This window comes from Alosa alosa, chromosome 20 (assembly GCF_017589495.1).
Source record: "Alosa alosa isolate M-15738 ecotype Scorff River chromosome 20, AALO_Geno_1.1, whole genome shotgun sequence".
In the NCBI taxonomy this organism is placed as follows: domain Eukaryota; kingdom Metazoa; phylum Chordata; class Actinopteri; order Clupeiformes; family Clupeidae; genus Alosa; species Alosa alosa.
In genome coordinates, this window is record NC_063208.1 from 14,463,973 (window position 1) to 14,483,227 (window position 19,255).

Genomic DNA, 19,255 nt, shown 5'->3' on the forward strand with positions numbered 1-19,255 from the left:
CATTGCACAAACGACTTGTGATTTATTGTCACTTTCAAGGGGAAACACACTGTACAATCAGAAAGGGCCTTGATTAGGAGAAGTCTTTGTTTTTTTACAAAGGTGTGATAAAAACTTTCAAATCTGTTTGCATATCAATCCATGTTCTAATGGATCCTGCTCATCCGGCTATGATTTATTTGGTGGCAGCAGGTCTCCAAATTGCACTAGAAGTAGGGCTACAAAGGAAGGCGATTCCTCAGTCCACTCTAGCAAATGACACATCCACCTTTGATCTCCTTGAAAGGGTTCTTGTCCTCTGGAATGCCTTTCACAAGGGGATCCTCATCAGCTCCAGCCTGGACAAGCTCCATAAATTCAGTACAGCATTTTGACGTCTGCAAATTATACATCAACAGCACAACATTTAGGGAAAACCTGAAAAATACCTGATGCAAAAATGGAGGTCATTTGTAGCCTAATGTTAATTGATTTGTTTCTTTATCTGATTATCTCTCTGTGGACAGTTTTACTGAGTTGGCAAACCTTAGCCTATAATCTAGTCATGGCAAGATTCAGATTATTGTTCTAAATCCTCCTATGACACTAACAGCAACAAGGAGGTCTGAGTAAACAACCATTTGAAGTAGTTTGAATAGATTGATAAATAGGGACCAAGGTTATAATTTTAGTTGTTTTTTTACTCTCAACCACACTCTCTGCATATCAAGTATGAACTTGTTTGAGGAACTTACCATTGCTCGCTCGAGCAGTATTTCCTTCTTTTTTTGATCTACCTCCATTTTAGCTTTCTCCAAGTCTGTTAAGTTTTCAACGTCTATGATCGGCATTGTCTGCAGCAAAAGAAAAGAGACATTTCTGGATAAGAGCAAAATCTCCAACTGTGTTGTATTCTGAAAACTGTACAATTTGATGTTCTAAATTAAATCCTTCAGTCAACTAAGAAAATGGTTTTGCTATAGCCTTTTGAAATGTACTAGGCAATACAAAATATTACAATATCCACATCAGAGGCATGTAAAAAAAGTCAAGATATTTTTTTCTGTAATACACACAAACATTTATAAAAACATGCAACCAAATTTAAGATATTTCTTGTTACACTTACTGCCGTTTATGGTGAGTTGTCTTCACCTCTGAAAACTTTTTGAGAATCCTACTCCTCTCTCTCTCAATCCGGGTTATAAAGTAATCTGTATTATCATTCTAATCTCTTAATCTGATTAAAACACTATCCTTTTTAAATCATTAAACATTAAATTAGTTAGCACTGAAAAATAAAAGTGAATCAATGTAAGCATCTTATTGTTGAACATATGTGTGCAAGTGAGAGAGAAATTTTTATTTATGTTTCAGGAATAAAAAACATTCAATAGACTGACACACCCAACAGTGATGCAGCAAAGCTAATATAGGTCAAGGGGACAAGCAAAGCATTACAGGTAACTACGATAAGAATGATAATCTGTGTTTACCCTCAACCTGTCATAGGTATATTCTCTGGCACTCACTCCAACAGTGCCTATGAATTTGTTTTAGCTGTTCATGCAAACAAACTTTGTATCATATTTGATAATAATTCAGAGGCCCAGGACCATGAGGAGAAATTAGCATGTTGTATTAGCATATGTTTTGCAGAAAAATATAACTTCTTTACACTTTAAACAACAACAATAATGACTTGTTTGTGGCAATTGCACTTAACACAACATTTCTGGTACTTAACCCTCTGCTTAGGAAAGGTGGGGGTAGAGGTTTGTTTTCTCTGAAATGTTCACACAAGTGTACATGGAGTTCTCATAAATAAAACCTTATCCTTATCATGTGGAGTGCTGTCTACTCTTGCCAAATGATGCTGTAACCAGAATTCCAATTGACAAGTAGAGTGGCAGGAGTGCCAGCCACCTATTAAGAAACATGCAATATTGTGAAACTCTCTTGATATAGCCTATTAGGCGTGTCATTAGCATGCCTGTTTTTTCATCTTTAAACATGAATCGATGGATCTCATGGAACTCATTCAGCCCTTCGTCCTGGATGTCTTGACACAATCCTGTCTCACAGGTCTATGGACAATTCTCTCAACGTCGTGGCTTGGTTTTCACTTTGACATACACCATCAACTGTGAGACCTTAAATAGACCAATGTGTGCCTCTCCTAATAATGTCCAATGGATTTATTTAGACTCAGGTGGACTCCAATCAAGTTGTAGAAGCATCTCAAGGACCACTGATAAGTGCACCAGAGTTCAATTGCAAGCGTCATCCGAGTCATCAAGGGTCCAAATTATGTATATTTCAGACTTTTATTTTTTATACATTTACAAAACACTCCAAACAGTGTTATTTGAGTATTGTGTGTAGATTATCAAAAATATTTGAATCCATTTTAAGATGAGTCTGAAACATGAGGAAAATTTGAATGGGTCTGAAAAATGCGCTGTGCACTGTAGGTTGTCAGTGGAACTCGATTTTAACTTGAATGCTGAATTATTCCATTGGGACAGGGACAGAAAAAATAGTGCAGATGGTGCTGCGCCTATCACTGAGAACGAAACTGTTGCCTGCGTCATTGCATGGATGAGTTAGCTATGACGCAATATTTTTATTAGTCTTGATGATGACATTTGTGAACTAAATATCTGATAGCCTGGTCCTATCTTAATTTCATTTTCAAAAGTAATAATTGTTTATGTAAAAAGCAGCAACTTTATCAATATCAAACAGATAATCTTACAAAGGCATGTATAGCGTAAGCGTATGGTTCGTTAACAAACACCGCCTTTAGTGTCTGACATGGAATAATAGAATAATGACATGGAAATGAGTCAACGTGCCCGCCCATTCCAACTTCTGGGGGAAACTTCACACAATATAAAAGACCACGTTTCATATGATCACAACTCAGAGTAGCCTAAGGTTGACGGTCTCAACTACTGTGATACAACAATTCTATAATATGGAATATCTTTGCGCGTTAAGTTTTCTTCTCATGGCTTTGTTTGAAAACGTTTCAACTTTGAAGTCTAAAGGTAACGGGATTTATTCTTCTGATGACCATGTAGATTATTTTTGATTAGCCTGCATTTAGCATATAAGTAGCCTCATAAATAACTTTGCATCAGTCAGCCAAGGTTCCCTCTTTGATTTTGCATTAATTGTGGAATTTGTTTTTCTTGCATACAACGCCCTAGGCCTAGGGTGTTGCCTCTTTGTTTTATTGAAGGAAAATCCAACGCTAATCTTTGTCCTTTGCAGATGTGTGCTTGCTCGAAATGGATGAGGGGCCATGTAGGGCGGACATTCAGCGTTACTTTTACAACAGAAGCAGTCAGCGCTGCGAAGAATTCAGCTACGGCGGCTGCCAGGGAAACGGGAACAACTTTAATAGTTATGCTGAATGTCAGAAAGCATGCTGGAAGATACCAAGTACGAGGCTACACTAACCCTTATTAGGCTACGTTGTAAGGCACCTATTTGTCACTGGCGTAATTCTAATAGCCTATTCCCCTCTCTCCCTTACAGAAATCCCTCAGATCTGCAGGTTTCCCATGAATGTGGGACCGTGTCGTGCTCTTCACAAGAAATATTTCTTCAACATGACCTCTATGCAGTGCGAAATATTCTTTTACGGTGGCTGTGATGGCAACGAAAACCGTTTCGACAGTATGGATTCCTGCTTAGAATACTGCAAACCTCGAAAAAGTAGGCCTATGTCTTTGACATCCTTTCTATTCTACACATAGCCAACTGAAGCGTCCATGTCACAAGGATTCGTTTTATCAGTAAATGCCAGACTAAATGATAACCTATCTATCTACCTGTCTAGATAGAGCATGACAATTTAACAATTAATAGACTGTCCATATATAAATAATCTGTCCAGATAGAGCATGACAATTTAACTCTTTTCCCTGTTACAGCTTTCCCTTTGGTGTGTCTTGATCCCCTGGACAAAGGCCGGTGCTCTGCCTCCATACCTCGCTACTACTTTAACTCCGTCACCAAGATGTGTAAGGAGTTTGAGTATTCTGGTTGTGGAGGAAGCAATAACAACTTTATTTCAAGACAAAGTTGCATTGATGTCTGTGGTAAAGGTAGGAATGAATGTTTCACATAACCTAACCAAGACATTTCCAAGGAGAACATATAATAAATCAGCTTAAAGTTTTTGTAACACAGAATGGTCTACTCATGTATGCACTGTCTGTTGTCACTTGCAGGTGGGAAGCCGCCTAGGAAACCTAGGAGGAGGTCTGGGTCAAGAATTCTTAGACGTCAATCATAAAGGAAAACAAATACAACACTATATCTGCATCCCCTTAAGCTCTGGTTTTATGAAGGAGCAGTCTTGCTTGCAGAAGATGTTTTGGGAAGTTGTCACTATAACTTAGAGCACTTACAAGACCTGAAGAGAACTATCTGCACTGAGGGCCTGGCTCTGGTGAAAGAGGCCGATTCGTCTCCAGTATTGGTTGCCAGCCCATCCAGATAAAATGTGCCAATAACAATCCAGCTATGGTTTTCTGCTGAGCACCAACAGAAGTTTTACTGTTTAAAATGTGAATGTACATATCCTTGTTTGTACTGCTTATTGTATGATACTGTTTTTAAATCACACACAACAGGATAAAAGGCTTCTAATATTTGGTATTTTATTGTGATATTTTATTATACATTTTGTTGCACTTATATTTTCAAAGTTATGTATTTTTTTACTTTGTGTTTGTGTATGTGTGATATATTGACAATGACCATAGTGGTTTGCTTTTTTTAAAAAATATTTTGCCAAATCACACTGCTGTTTGACACTCAGAGCTTCTGTCATCACTGAATTTAACCTGTCAATTTATGTGCAAAAATATGACCAAATGTAACCAGGAATCACATTTGCAATAAACAAAAACTCTGAAGAAACTTTCTTGAAAGGAATCGTTGCAGTTTTGTTTTCCCCTTGGCATGTCTGGTAAATACTGGTGAGTGCTGGTAGGGCCCTCAACGGCCTGTTATGTGTTTGTGTGCCCTTGAAAACAGTAGGACACCCCGCCATCTCACTGTTTCACCCTGACAAATGATGAAAGAGTGAAGCACACACCATCTTTTTTCACAGCCACAAACACAATCATCGCCTAGCAGATGAAAAGAAAAAGACAGAGTCACAAAGTTGCCATTTGCTCTTTGAAGGAGAAAAGTTATGCTGTTTTTATATGACAATAGTTTATTGAGGACATGAAAAGTGACCGGCAACCTATTTCCCCAAGTTGTAAACAGTGTCAGAGAAGTGCTCAGCTGGTGTACAGTGAGATTGCACTGATAAATCATTTGATAGAAGATTGTAAAAACATGGCATAATCAAAATGCAGAATATAACAGAAATTACATTACTTTGTCTCTGTGATTCAAACTTCACACAATAAAATACAGAGGTAGACAGCAGTAATGCAGAGCCCAAAATGTGAACACTCTGCTCCCTTTAAACCACCAGTTTTTGCTGTGTCACTTCAGAATAGATATCAAAGTCTCAGGCAGCCTCTGGTGATTGTAAACATCAGCTGGAACCAACTTAATTACCATGTCTGAAACAAGCTCATAACATTACATCATCTTTGGAAAAAAATATTCTCCTCAGAGAGATGTCCGTTTTAAACAAATTCAAGACCATTTGTACAAAGTCAATGGACCACTTTTATTTAACTTAGCCTATATTCCATCATGTTTTCTGAATTCTCATGGAAGATATCAGTATTTATCACCAAAATAGAATTAAGGGTAGGCTATGTTTGTTTTTCTTATTTTCACATTATGGTCACAAAAAAGAGATTACATTTAAAGTTAGAATTGAGGGAAGAACTTTGCCTGCACAATGTAGCAGAGAGGAAGTGCAGATGGAAGATGTAGCGCAATCGTGAATAGGGTATTCGTTTGCGCCCCCTACCGGGAAGATCTTTGTTTGGTTTAGGATTTTTCGACACTATTTTCTAATTAAAATGACGCTGTGCTGGTGAACGGTCGTGTCTGAACGGCTTTATAGGCCACTTGTGTCGCATCATTGACTCGTGCAGTTATTAGGCTATAGACTAGTCTAATGACAGGAGGCCCCTTAGGCTAACTCATCCACCTGCTGGTAGGTCGGAGAAGACTGTAGTTTTCCCTTTCACATGTGCATTTGCCAATAGCATAGCCTACAGCCTTTCCGTCACATCTGTAACCTATGGTGTTGCAACGACATCTGTCTCGCTGTCACTTGGAGCAAAAATCTGTAGGTCTATGTATTCATACATTGTCCATTGCAGTGTCCTCACAAAACAATGCCATAAAGAACTAGTTACAGTGTATCAAAATATGGAATGGGTTTCCACACTTTGCATACAAATGGCTGTCTGCATCAGTTTTATTCCCATCAACCAGCAGCAGTGTGCGCAAGCAGTATTTTGCAAAGGTTAATGGTTTTATATTAAGAAGAAATGAGGTGGCACATTTGTCAGGCAAACATGTTGGCACAATCAAATCTGTGTGATGAAATTGTACATGGTGAGGTGAGGTCCCTTGAAACTTTCAGTACTCTCAAAAGGAGAACCCAGCGTTCACCAAATACGTGAAGTGTGTTGTCAGTGAATTTATCCTCTTTTTTGCAATTACCCTTGTAAATTGAAGGTGACAGGTACCCACAAGGGTACCCAATTCCACCATCATTGCATATATGTTTCTACGCTGTATCAGCATGTTGCAAACTCACAAACCGCATCGGAATGCACAATGTACAACAGTCCCTATGCACAGGCATTAGGGGTAACTTAATTCTAGCACAAGTCATGGCTGGAACAGAAATTTGTACAGAAACTCAAACCTTAAAAGGTTGTAAACCCTGGAAGGTTTTTATCTATAACCCCCAGGGATTCTTTGAGTCATCTGTACGGCTCAGGAAAGGGCAGCACCTTTTCACCTCAAGGGTCTTTTCAACTCCAGAAAATTCAAGCACACTTCAGCTTGCCCTTCAGGCAATCTCAGTCCAGACTTAGGAGGACACTCAGGAGGACATTCTGATGGGTAGACCCAAGAAGGATCTTTGAAACTTGCAGATCAGCATCATTTTCCAAATGTGCACCGAAATGTGTCCAATAGGCTACCCATGCCTTCCGACATTCACCCTTCCGATGATGGAGCGCAAAAGTTTAACTTGGCCCACAGCTGCAGAACCCGCGTAAAAATAGAAAATTACATTAGGGATTCTCAAAGAATTCTATGGCCCACTCAATCTGTGACAAGGTAGGCTAGTTTAAAAAAACATCATTCAAAGCAGTCAATAGGCCTACAATGATGTCCAGTGAATTATTTAATTGTGCTTTTGACATTAAACATTAATTTACACGGTCAGTTAGGCTATTCTCTGCCAAGCAAGGTCTCGGACGCAGGCGCTTAAGTATTACTCTTTTTTTGTTATTACAGTTCTCTCCTCCTCGTAAGCCTCGACTACTCAGCCTCTGAAAAATACGGTGCTCTTCCTTTCGCCGGTTTCAGGAGAGGAAGGAATGACATAATTAAGATCTTGGAGTGCATGGACTACTGCCTGTTGGTGAATACTCATGTAATGCTCATAGGCTGTATGACTGTCTTACCTACCTGGGAACAAAAGTGGAGGGGATTTGAAGGTGAAAATAAAGGTGAAATGCAAATGAATGGAAATGTTGTTTTGCCCACTTGTGCAGTTTTAAAAGTCCACTTAAGCTTTGTCCACTAAATCTGATCTAAGACTGACACCTCATGGAAAATAAGCCGTTTGTATTATTACCTCTGTTTTGATATTGACGACTGTTTATTTTTCAAACTGACATTTACCTTGAACCATTTTCTATGCCAACATGTCTGACTCTGCTCTTACCTCACATGGCAGCTGGTCATATTGCTATACTATTTCCCTCCCCACACACTTAACGCTCAGTTGAAAATAATTACCTTAATCCATAATCACCAGCCATGAAACAGATTCAGAATAAATTAAAAAATGCTGCAGGTTTTCTCTGAACCCTGAAATTGCAAAGTGGGCACAGTGCATGCGACCCGCCGTCTGTCTTTGTGCCTTTCTAATTGTGCCCTTGTGCCAAGCAGAGACCCTGTTGTGCCAAATTAGAAGGCTTGTCTCTGAGTTCCTATAGAGTCAAGGGACTGAGGAAGTGGGAGCAGGCTGAGGTATCTCACTGTCACAAATGGCTAGAGACAAGGAAGGCACATCGCACACACACACACACACACACACACACACGCACACACACACACACACACACACACACACACACACACACACACACACACACACACACACACACACACACACAGAGAGGGTATCGATGGTGGAAGTGGAAGGAAATTGGAAGGAGAGAAAATGAGCCTGAAGTGTGCGCTTTGGATTTAGGGGCTGCTATTTGTTCATATGATTCTCATTTGATAAAGGGCTCCCCGACTTTAGTTCTAAAAACATGCCTGGGCGTGTGGTGGACCCTAAGACCTCACCAAGCTTGGATCCAGCAGAGAGAGAGGAGAGATAAAAGGATCATAGGATGAAATAATTGTTTTTCTCTAGGAAGAACCAGGCATAACACTATATTAGAGAGTACAACCATGACCACCAGGGATTTATAGATGTACGGATGCCTTCCCTATGAGGAGGCAATTCGAATCGAAGCTGTTTGAGGTAAATAAGGATGTGCATTACCTTCAGTGCACTGCAGCAACTCTCAATACCCTGGGTATATGTAATCTCCTAACAAGATGTATGCGGAGGTATTAGATGCACAGTAGGTGATGGCAGGTTTATTTATCTCTTTACAGTCCTGTGAAGAGTTAGGGGACAGGGGGTGGGGATAAGGGATGGGGACATACAACTACAAATGGAAACGTCTCAGATATGATATTGTTGCCGACATCATAAAAATACACTTATACACACACACACACACACACACACACACACACACACACACACAAGCACACTGAATGGGGTATGCTTATGAAACACATTCAAGACATAATACCCACCTCTTCTGAAAAAGAGGTTGACATGACGAGCTCATCACTGAGCAGATGACCTTAGAGGAACCCTTTTGTGGCCTTTTTTCTGTCCTCAGGAGGCTCCGAGCAGGTGTCTGTGGGGTGGGCTGAGGACAGCTCGCCCATTGTGTTGCGTGCCGCACATAACCTTTAACTAAGGTGTTGTTGCCCTTTGGAAAGCCTCCTCTCCAGTTCACCACATGATATCTCACAGTGGAAGAGGAAGTGAGTATCAGAGCTGTGTCTTGCAGGCTTTTTAAAAAACAAGAACCTACAGTACACACCATGACTGATAGCAAGAGAGAGTTTGATTTTAAATGCTGACTCAAAGGGTATGCATGATTTCTGGACTGAAAATGGAAATCTTAGAATGATTTTGAGCAATGTCTTGGCTTTTATAAATATGCAGTAGCAATTAGAAGTTTAGGCAAGTTGAAGATATCCAAAAGGCATGCAATGCTTTTCAACATTCTGATGAAGTTAAGGGTAGTATTGTTTTATTTTGTGCAATTTTAGAGTGAAAAAAGGAAAGAAGTACCAGCACTATCACCAAGTTTGGGCCCCAAAAGAGATCTGAGCTCTCAGATAGCTTTTATCAAGGTCTCAGACCTTAATAACCTTGTTAGGATTATGCTTGTGCATAAGTCATCGTAAAGAAAGATCAGGTGAGGCAAATTTCAAAGCTTTAAAAAATACCCGAGCTCCTGACATCTTGTCCCAATATTCAGAAGCCATGGGCTCCTCTAGCACTCCAAAATTGAAAATAATTGATGCCCGCAAAGCAGGAGCTGGGATAGCAAAGTATTTCCAAGAAGCTTTCTCTTCAGTTCGTAATGCAATTAAGAAATGACAGTTATCAGGAATGGTGGAGGTCTGGAAGACCAAGAAAAAATTCTGAGAGCAAAGCATGACTGCAAGAAAACTTCAAAAAGATTAAGAAGAAGTATGACGGCTGTGTGACACAAATATAACATAAAATATGTTACATACATAATAACATACAACATAAAATTCATGTGTCTGAAGTTTGCAAAGGATCGTTTAAACAAATCTGATGCAAATCATTGACTGATGAAGCTAAAATAGGCATGTTCACCACAAACAGCAAATGTTTGGAGAAAAAAAAGGGGGGCTGAATTTCATGAACATAAAACCTTTCCAACTGTCAAACACTGGGGTGGATCAATTTGTGTTGCATCCAGTGAAGGAACTGTTTACCGGTAGGATGAATGGATTCAATTAAATACCAGCAGATTAAGGAAGAAAACATCACACCATTTGTTAAAAAAAAGCTAAAGATGAAAAGAATATGACTTCTAGAACAGGATGTTGATCCTAAACATCCATAACGGATTACCACAAGAGGTGCAAGCTGAAGGTTCTACTGTGGCCCTATACATCCATCATTGAAATTCTGTGGATGGACCTCAAAAGAGCATGCAAGGTTGTCTAAGAATGTCAAAGTGCCTTTTGCATATAAAAATGGAAAAAATCCCCCCATATAAAAACATTTACTATGATAACATTTCAACAAATGGGGTGCTATATGAGGTCCTGACCATACTGGGGCCCCAAACCCATGCTTCAGGTCCTTTTTCTTTGTGGTATTTTGAAAGGGCAAAAGATGAAAAAGGAATCTTGCTTTAAGATGTAAAGAAGTGTCAATTTTGGAAAGCATGTAATCTTTTTTTGCTAAACAAGAAATGTGGGCATCAACACTTTGGCATGCCACTGCATCAACACTTTGGCATGCCACTGCTGTAACATTAAAAGTTCCTCTATGCTGCCTTGTCTCCTTCCAAGTTTCAAAATACCAGTTCATTTTGCATAGTTCTAGATAACAGAGAATCAAACAAATGACATTGGAAACATTATTTACTTGGCAGAAATAAATGAATCATACATCTTTATACCAACACCCCAAAACTTGTGGCTCACTAAATATAAGTAAAGCATTCTTGCTGAAGTCATCCCTCTGCACATTAAATTAAATCTGAAGGAACTTTTCAGGACATTCTCTACTTTGTTGGAGGGCTCTGAATAAAGGATGAACAAAACTGATATTTTCTCATTATTCTAATCATCAGTATTCAGAATCAGCATAGTCAGTGTTAGAGTTGTGTGTATTATCTGAGATCTTTTATGTTTGCTGAACGTATGCACAATGGAGTTTATAACACACTAATTCTATATCTGGTTGGCGTCTTCGCGCTATAAAAGCCTAGGCCACTTTGATCTCTCCTCAAATGCGAAAGCGAGCATCAACGGTAACCAATCTAAAGGCTGCGCATTCAGCATGCACCAAGAAGAACCACTGTGTGGTGCTCTCAACTCACTTGAATTGACTCTGGACCTAGTTGGTAGGATTAGTTGAAAGAGTTGATGCAAATAATGGACAACAAGATGGATAAAGATAAGACATTTGCATAACGTAAGGCATATTTACATCTATGTGTGCCCACGTGCACCACGTATAGGACTTTTCACTACGCAGTTTGGGGTCTATAATTACGCAGTGAAGCCTTTAAGGAACTTCCCATTTACATCTGTTCTATTGATACATATTTAAGGTATGGATGAAGGAACGGTAAGTTATGGCTACTTAATCAAATGTTCCCTCACGAGAAAGTCAGATGTCCACTTAGGAGAATGATGGAGGTGATGACGACTGCAGCGACGCACTTCAGATCGGTATGGATGTAAATTTCTATTGGGTTGCACGTATATTACCACACCCCACGGGTGTGCACTGTCAGTCAGCCGACAGTCGGGTCGTCTCTCACCTCAGAGTCATGGAACAGACTCTCAGAAGAGCGCACATTGCGATCAAGTAGTGTACACATTGTAGCCTATGTCTTTAAGAATCATTATGCCCTGTATTAGACCTAGGAGGAGTCCGCTGGCTCACTGTACGAAATGAGGGGTTGTTAGATGCACTTGGATTACCGGTTGGTGAAGTGAAACAACGTTAACAACCGCTGACTAAGGTCGATAGAGCGCTTGTTTTAAAAGTAGTCGGTTGCTGTCCTCAATTAAGCAGAGAACACTGCTTTTGTCATTAGTTAACGACCTAATTGCTTGATTGAACCAAGGGGATATTATGACTTAGAGAAATATTTTGAATCTGGCTGTCATTCTGTGGCATTCAATGGAGACGCAGACGATGGAATTCAGACGTGAAATTTTCAGCTCACTCCGTGGTGCTGTCCCTGATCCAACTCTTTAAATACGGGTTTGGAGATTGTTCTGACACCGTCGTTTTAACCTCAGGTAAGCTCAGTTTTACATTTGATTATATCATATTTGAGCTGTTTCCAAAATGGCTCTGCTGGGCAGAAAAGGTTGTGTTGATTGTCTTGACATAATCTTGATCTTGTGTATATTTACATGTGCAGAACTTGATTTATTGATTCACTCTTATGGTTATCACTATTAGCCATGACCTTTCGACCAATTGACATGAGCGCATACCTCTGAGTAGTCTGTGCAATGCACAACACGAATTCATGAAGTGTTACATTAGGACAGAATGGTCAACTATGTACATGGCATTGCACTAAGACACAAGTGATCCTGTAGTGCACCAGTTAGTGTTTGAGGAAGGTGCACCCAAATATTTTATCTCCTGTGCTAGATTATGTTTTCCCTTATAAAACTAGGTTAACAGTGTTACAGTCATAAGCTCTTTGATACCCTACATTTTTTAACATTTTTAGAGGAACTAAGAGCAAAAATATACATTTAAATTGCAAGGCAGGCCACTTTGTCATGGAAGACAAGGTAAAAAAGACCAAGAAAGACAAGAATCTCCTTGTTGCCCAAGTTGAGTATAGAATAAATTAAAACAAGCAAGCATCATCAGCCCATGCTTCTCATATCTTATTTTCCTGAAATGTATTGTATCTTTCCCTGTCAATAATCAGGGATTACCTTCACACTTATGTGAGATCAATATCCATGCTCCAGCTGTTAAGGCCATTTTTTGTTCTTTTGCATCATATTCCAGGAGCAGGTCTTTATAAGGATGTATGGATTGAAGTATGAATATCTGAAGTTGCTTGCCTGCTGCAAACACAGCTACCCATATTGCATGTGAGAGCATTGCTTTGCTTAAGTCAAGACGCCTACGACATTTTTGGATGTTAGGGGTTGAACTGTCACCTCACGGCATGTGCCTTGGTTTAGAGTGCATGAGTGGCATTCCTATTTGACACAACATCAAAGATGATAGTTACTGTGTCCCAAGTCTGTGTTCAGTCCTATGAGCCAGAAGTCAGTCATCTTTATTTTGCCCAGATAATGAGAGGGATTCTTCAGAGGAATCCCTCTGTGGCAGGATCATCGTCACACAAATGCTGGCCTCCTGCTGAGTTGCCCGGGCCAGTACCCGTTTCTTTTCTCCCCCTGCAATTTTAACAGTTCATAAGGTTGATGAGGGTGCCGAGTTCAAATCCAAGGATGGAGAGAGACAGACAGTCTACTCTGGGCTGTACATTTAGTCTTGTTAAATCTGTTTGGTTGCATTTGTCTGTCTGTGTGGGTGTGGGTGTGTGCATTGTGTGTATGTGTGTGTGTGTGTCTATTTGTGTGTAGTGTGTGTGGGTGTGTGCATGTGTGCATCTGTGTGTGTGTGTGTGTGTGTCCACGAGTGCAGCTGAGACGCATTTGTCATCCTTGCTGTCCTTTAAGCAACAGCCATGATGCAAATATGTCAGACTGATGAGAATGGAAAAGAGTGCTTCGCTTTGCTGAGAGAAAGAGAGAGAGAGAGATAGAGAGGAAAATAGAGAGAGGAAAATGGAGAGAAAAGAACGCAAGACAATAAGAGAAAAAATGGAGCAGATGTTGAACTATGAGCATCCATCTTCTCGGGGGAGGAGTGGCGTGCACATCACGTAATGAGAGGAGAATGGAAGCATATTGCCGAGTGTGTTCTCGCCTGGTCCGGGTCACGGAGATAGACTCTTCCCTGTGCCTCAGTCTTAATTCAGCTAATGGCTCATGTATTATTCATTAGTTTACATGTGCCTATTGCTCCCCAGTTGCACACCCTGTTTACATGTCCACTGAGCTTAATGCACTTGGTAAAGGTAATTTAGCAAGGCAGCGATACTTGCCGCGGACACTAATGGCCTCAAATGAACAAACAGTCTACTCCGACTGTAGTGCAACATTTTCCTTTTAAGACTGGACTGAAATTACTGCCTCTACAGCCTGCGTTAAGAATAACGATTCATATTGATGTATGCAGTTGATGTATGCAGTAGTTGCCTATTTTCTTCTCTCAATTATGGCAAAAAAGATTAGGACGTCAATATTATGTGTTTTCCTTTCATAGAAAGAACACAGGTCCCATGTGCACGGTCTTAATATCTCACAGATGTTGTCACATAACTTTTCTATTACATGTATTGTTTCCCCCCTGTAATTGTTAAATAGTTTGTGATGTCAACAGATTGAAATGAATAGCAAGCTCCTGTATAACTCAAACACTGGATAGTAAATGAGCATTTCAGCGTGTTTGGCTTCAACTTAAATGCTTTTCTAGATATCATCAATTTGAGAAGGAAGCAGTACATTTAATCCTCTATATTGAAACACGTCCAATGAAACACTTCGCCATATAACTATCATCAGTTATTCCCACTATCTGATTGGAAACCAATGTTATGTGCGTTAGCAAAATTATTTTTCAGTCTCTTTTGTAAGATCTGTTTAATTACAGATATCCAGTGGGAAGCAGAGCAGCCAGTCACAGAGTTTGCTGCTCATCCACCCCTCAATTGAACACCCAGTATCAGTAGGTGGAGCTACAGCATAATACTGAAAGGTTGAGAACGCAGCGTATTGATGCATATCAGATTTTAGATTATACCACTGATGTGGCAAAACTCAGTGGTATACATTCCTAAAAAAAACATAATACTGTTTCACATTTGCTTTTGTGTTCGCATTGTCAATTAGTCTTTTATTTCATGCATGGTGAATTATGTTGCTACGTTGAAGTGTGTAATGGATTTGTTCATGTCCCCAACCGCTCCTTAGATGTTTTATATATTTCATGTGAAACAACAAGGTGATTTTCTTGTAACTAGTCATCTTAGTCATCTCATTTGAGATGAAAAGCGGGCCCCCCAACTTTTCCCTCTGCACAGTGGGAGCAATGCGTGTATCCTCCAGCTGAGAGACATGCTGAAGGCTCAAATCTCTCTCTAATTCTCTAATTTTCTGGATTGATATCATGTGCCCTATTTAACACACTTACAGGTACATGGCCCTGCATGTTCTGCTGGCTATCTCTTTGCACTATCCTTACAAATTGACTTTTATTTTCAAATGTGGAAATTTCCCTGTTCTCATCAAAGTCATGATTCTTCATTAGTTTTTTTCCGATTTATAATTTTACAGAGAGATGATTGCATCTCATGTACATACATATTGTATTTAAAGCTATTTTAAAGTTATATTTTTGTTTGCTTTTCACTAAATCACACAAACCAATGAACCTCCTTGAACCTATGAATAAAATGTTTTTGTTTTGTTCGGTCTGTGTGGGGGGGTGGGGTGTTTGCATGTAAAAAAAGAACCTCTATCATGAGCAGGATATTGCATAATGTCTTTGCCATCTTTAGCTCTTGACTGAATGTGACAGATTTGACTCGCATGTTGTATGGGGACCATATTTCCCATAATGGCAAATGTTGTACTGCTCACTATCATTGTCTTTTTGTGTGTGTGTGTGTGTGTGTGTGTGTGTGTGTGTGTGTCTGTTTATATGTGTCAAGGCTTTTTTTTCGGTGGCCGCCCCCTCGATGTAAGTGGTCTGCCAGGCTCAGTCCTCATTGCAGTCTGTTCTCTCTCTCTCTCTCTCCCTCCCTACATTACTGCCTGTTTCGCTCGCCTGTCTCCCGCGCTGCTGATTTCACATTCCTTTAACGCAGTCACTTTCTTTCTCGCCAGGTTGAGCTCCGATGCCTCGTTTTATTGCGGCCTATTTGATTCAGTCTATTTCTTCACTTGGCCCCAGACGTGGGCATTGTGTGACGGGAGGATGCTTCATTGGTTTGCCATTGAGCTCCAACCTCTTTCTGTCTCTTTCCTCCTCACTTTCTCTTTATTCCTCCTTCCATCCATCCATCCCTCCATCCATCCCTCTCCCTGCCTCTCTCCTCTCATCCACTCCATTCTCTCTCTCTCTTTCTCTCTCTCTCTCTCTCTCTGTCTGTCTCTCTGTTTGGGCTGTTTGAGAGCACATCCTCTGTGTTCTATCTTAAGGCCGATGCTACTATCTGTGTAGTGTCTCTTGATTGCTTTTCCCCTCACTGTGGCTGGCCCCAGCCATTCTTAATTACTTCCAGGTCCAGTGCTAAGGTGAAAGCTCCCGTCGACAGTTTATCTGAACTGGGGGATTACGAAGCCATGTTTTTCTACGCCTGTGCCTTCCCCGAGTTGCGCCTGGACTCTGTCTGCCTGTCTGTCTGTCAGCTAAAGACATCTGTCTTAATTGGTTGTGCATATGTGACTTGTGGAGTTAGTCCAACCTGGAGACATTAATCATTAGAACCTGAGGTAGAATGCCAGGTCTACACACGATTAGTATGGGTTTTTCATTAAGAAGGGGGATAAATGTTGCCGCTCCAATGAACATAACACCTGATAGCCATCTCAGTTCCCACGTATCAGGTCCCTTTCGGACTCATAAATGTCACGCTAAATGTCTGATGTTTTGTCTCGGAAAAAGGCTACTGCCTCTAATCTATTCACATCAGGCAAGGATTTATCCATTGATGTGTGAAAATGATATCAGCTGACTTTCAAAGTGGCAGGGAGGGTGCCTGTGTTGATTGATAGACAAACACAATGTGCTTTGTTTTATGACTCATTGCAAGATCATATCGTATCCCCTCAGAGCTGAAATGACTTTCATTTCAGACCTTTGTATGACAGCGAGATATTTTGATAAAGCCTTTTGAATGATGGGAATTTGCTGATTGCATTCAGCATCACCCTGGGGCTGCCACACTGGACTAGATGCGGTGGGTAAAATGAGCCTTGTTTCGAATGCAAACTCTAGTGCAGCAGTAACATAGCCTGTGCTAAGCTTTGACAATGTCCGAGTGTTTGAACGTATTATTGTTTTGACCTGTGTTTTCCCCTGATGTCTCTTTGCCCTTGGCTGAGTGACTGTTTCTTTTAGTCATAAAGTCCTCTATTAAGTCCAATCGCTTGTGATTAGTGTTGGCCAATTGAATGTGGACCCAGGGGGTCTGTTCCTCTGACAGGCTTGAAAGGGGATGCCTGATGGGGGGGGGATCAATATGGTATCCTCTCCGACCTTTTATCCTTGTAACTGCTCTCCTTTAGCTTTTGATGTCTACATCAAACATGCCTTAAGATATAACTGTTTAAAAAGTATAGCTGCATCTGAACCGCTGAAAGATATGGTTGAACTGAGAGGAGAAGAATGGATACTAACTGTAACCTCCGACAAGGAATTTGTCTCTGGCCATAGGTGTTTCTCTAGCAGTACTGAAAAACATAAAGGATTTTAGCCCTGGATGGAGTAACATTTTGTAGTTCCTATAACTTTTTTGTTGTTCCTGTAACCTTTTGTGTGTTCACACTGCATGCACTTTACTACTTAGGTGTAACTGGAATAGAAAGCATCATAACCGACTGTGATAGAAAATGCATTAGGAGCTGTTGGCGCCAAAATGGCCATTTCTGCATTGGGGTGAAAACACCTGTGAAAGCCTGTGAGTGCAGTGTACTGCAGTTAGAGTCTCTGTGTGGGTGTCAGTCACCCAAAGCCAGTCATTTCACACACAATGCAGCAGAAAATAAAGATTCAGAGAGACTGAGATCAATGAATCAAAGAGACAGATGAGGACAGTCGACATGTTGTAGTGTTGAATCCTTGTTGTCTTTGGAGCACTCCCCCCTTTGGCCTATAAATGCCTGTGTGAATATGGTGTCTGGTTGTCCCACTCCTGGTTGGCTGCAGCCACAGCTTTCGTTGCAGTGGCCAAAACGAGAACCCAGAGACTTGTCATGGGATAGCGCTGACCTGAGCTGCTCCTCCATAAACCTCAAAATGGCTCCCATGGTGTCACTAGGACTTGCCGCTGGGCACTGGGCAGTATTTGTTTGGCATTTGTCATGAGACAGGGCCATTGGTTGTTGTGGGTCTTGCTGGAGCTCTTGGATTGCACCTCCCACACCACCCCTCTCCTCTTAGCATTTGCCTTCCAAGCTGGAGCTAGGCAGAAGGGGATAAGGGGAGAGGAGGCAGTCCCAATCAGAGAGATTTGAGCCTTCAGCATGTCTCTCAGCTGGAGGATACACGCATTGCTCCCACTGTGCAGAGGGAAAAGTTGGGGGGGACCCTCTCGTCGCAGAGGGGGGTGGTGTGTAAGTGTGTGTGTGTGTGCGTGCGCGCACATGCAGGCCAATGACAAATGTTTGTTTAATTGTTGTGCTGTCACTCAACCATGGTCTTCATGCACACTGTGTGGGAACACAGCAAGTTGTGGGCAGAGTTTCATTGGGGAGAGACATTGTTCAAAAATATGTCAGCCGTCAGAACATCCCAATTGCTGAAATATCTGTCATGACAGTCAGTACTGAAATAGTAGAATTTTGACTGACACTGTGGAGATGCTATTGGTCACATAATCCTTTAAATTCCCAATTAGTTTGGTCGATGGCTCAGTCATCTATGCCCATTTAGACAACCAAATTATTTAATTGTTTATATATTTGTATAGAGCCTTTCAACAATAAAAACAAAAACAATGCTTGAACGTTCTATTTGGTTCCCAATCTACTTCCTCTGCATTAAGATAACATATGGAATGTTAAAACGGAAGCCTTGTGGGGCCAACTATGATGCTGATAATGGAACTCTCTTGAAAGGGTCTATATTTAATTGTTAATTATTTAATTTATTTACTTCCGTTGGTTTCAGTTAAAGATGACCACTCCACTGACACCCCTATATCAGTGGTGCATAACTGCTAGTAATTATGTTCAGGCTCAGCATGTTGAACTACCCCTTTCATTAAAATGTATTAGCCCCCAACTCCGCATTAATGGAGTGGGTAAGCCACTTTCATCAACGCTCGCCACTCAAGAATCCTCTCATTAGTTCATTAGTTCATTTTCAACAGTGTGCATGAAATACTGATGTTACACAATGGCACAGACAACC

The 19,255-nt window shown here is 40.7% G+C and overlaps 3 protein-coding genes across 3 annotated transcripts in view; 2 read left to right on the top strand and 1 right to left on the bottom strand.

Annotated features, from left to right (window-relative positions):
• Positions 1–2: 2 nt before the first annotated feature.
• Positions 3–1,170, bottom strand: gngt1 (guanine nucleotide binding protein (G protein), gamma transducing activity polypeptide 1). Its single transcript, XM_048229433.1, has 3 exons — positions 1,109–1,170; positions 735–833; positions 3–377 (listed from the first exon to the last, which is right to left on the bottom strand). The coding sequence occupies exons 2-3, from the start codon at positions 828–830 to the stop codon at positions 249–251; spliced, it is 225 nt and encodes a 74-aa protein (XP_048085390.1). The 5' UTR covers positions 831–833; positions 1,109–1,170; the 3' UTR covers positions 3–248.
• Positions 1,171–2,890: 1,720 nt separating this feature from the next.
• tfpi2 (tissue factor pathway inhibitor 2) lies at positions 2,891–4,921 on the top strand. Its single transcript, XM_048229755.1, has 5 exons — positions 2,891–3,032; positions 3,259–3,429; positions 3,526–3,705; positions 3,924–4,097; positions 4,224–4,921. The coding sequence occupies exons 1-5, from the start codon at positions 2,894–2,896 to the stop codon at positions 4,286–4,288; spliced, it is 729 nt and encodes a 242-aa protein (XP_048085712.1). The 5' UTR covers positions 2,891–2,893; the 3' UTR covers positions 4,289–4,921.
• A 6,898-nt stretch (positions 4,922–11,819) lies between these two features.
• calcr (calcitonin receptor) overlaps positions 11,820–19,255 on the top strand; it is a 50,710-nt gene continuing 43,274 nt past the window's right edge. Inside the window, exon 1 of the mRNA XM_048229521.1 lies at positions 11,820–12,315. The gene's annotated coding sequence lies outside the window, so the exon portion shown is untranslated. The remainder of the gene's footprint in view (positions 12,316–19,255) is intronic.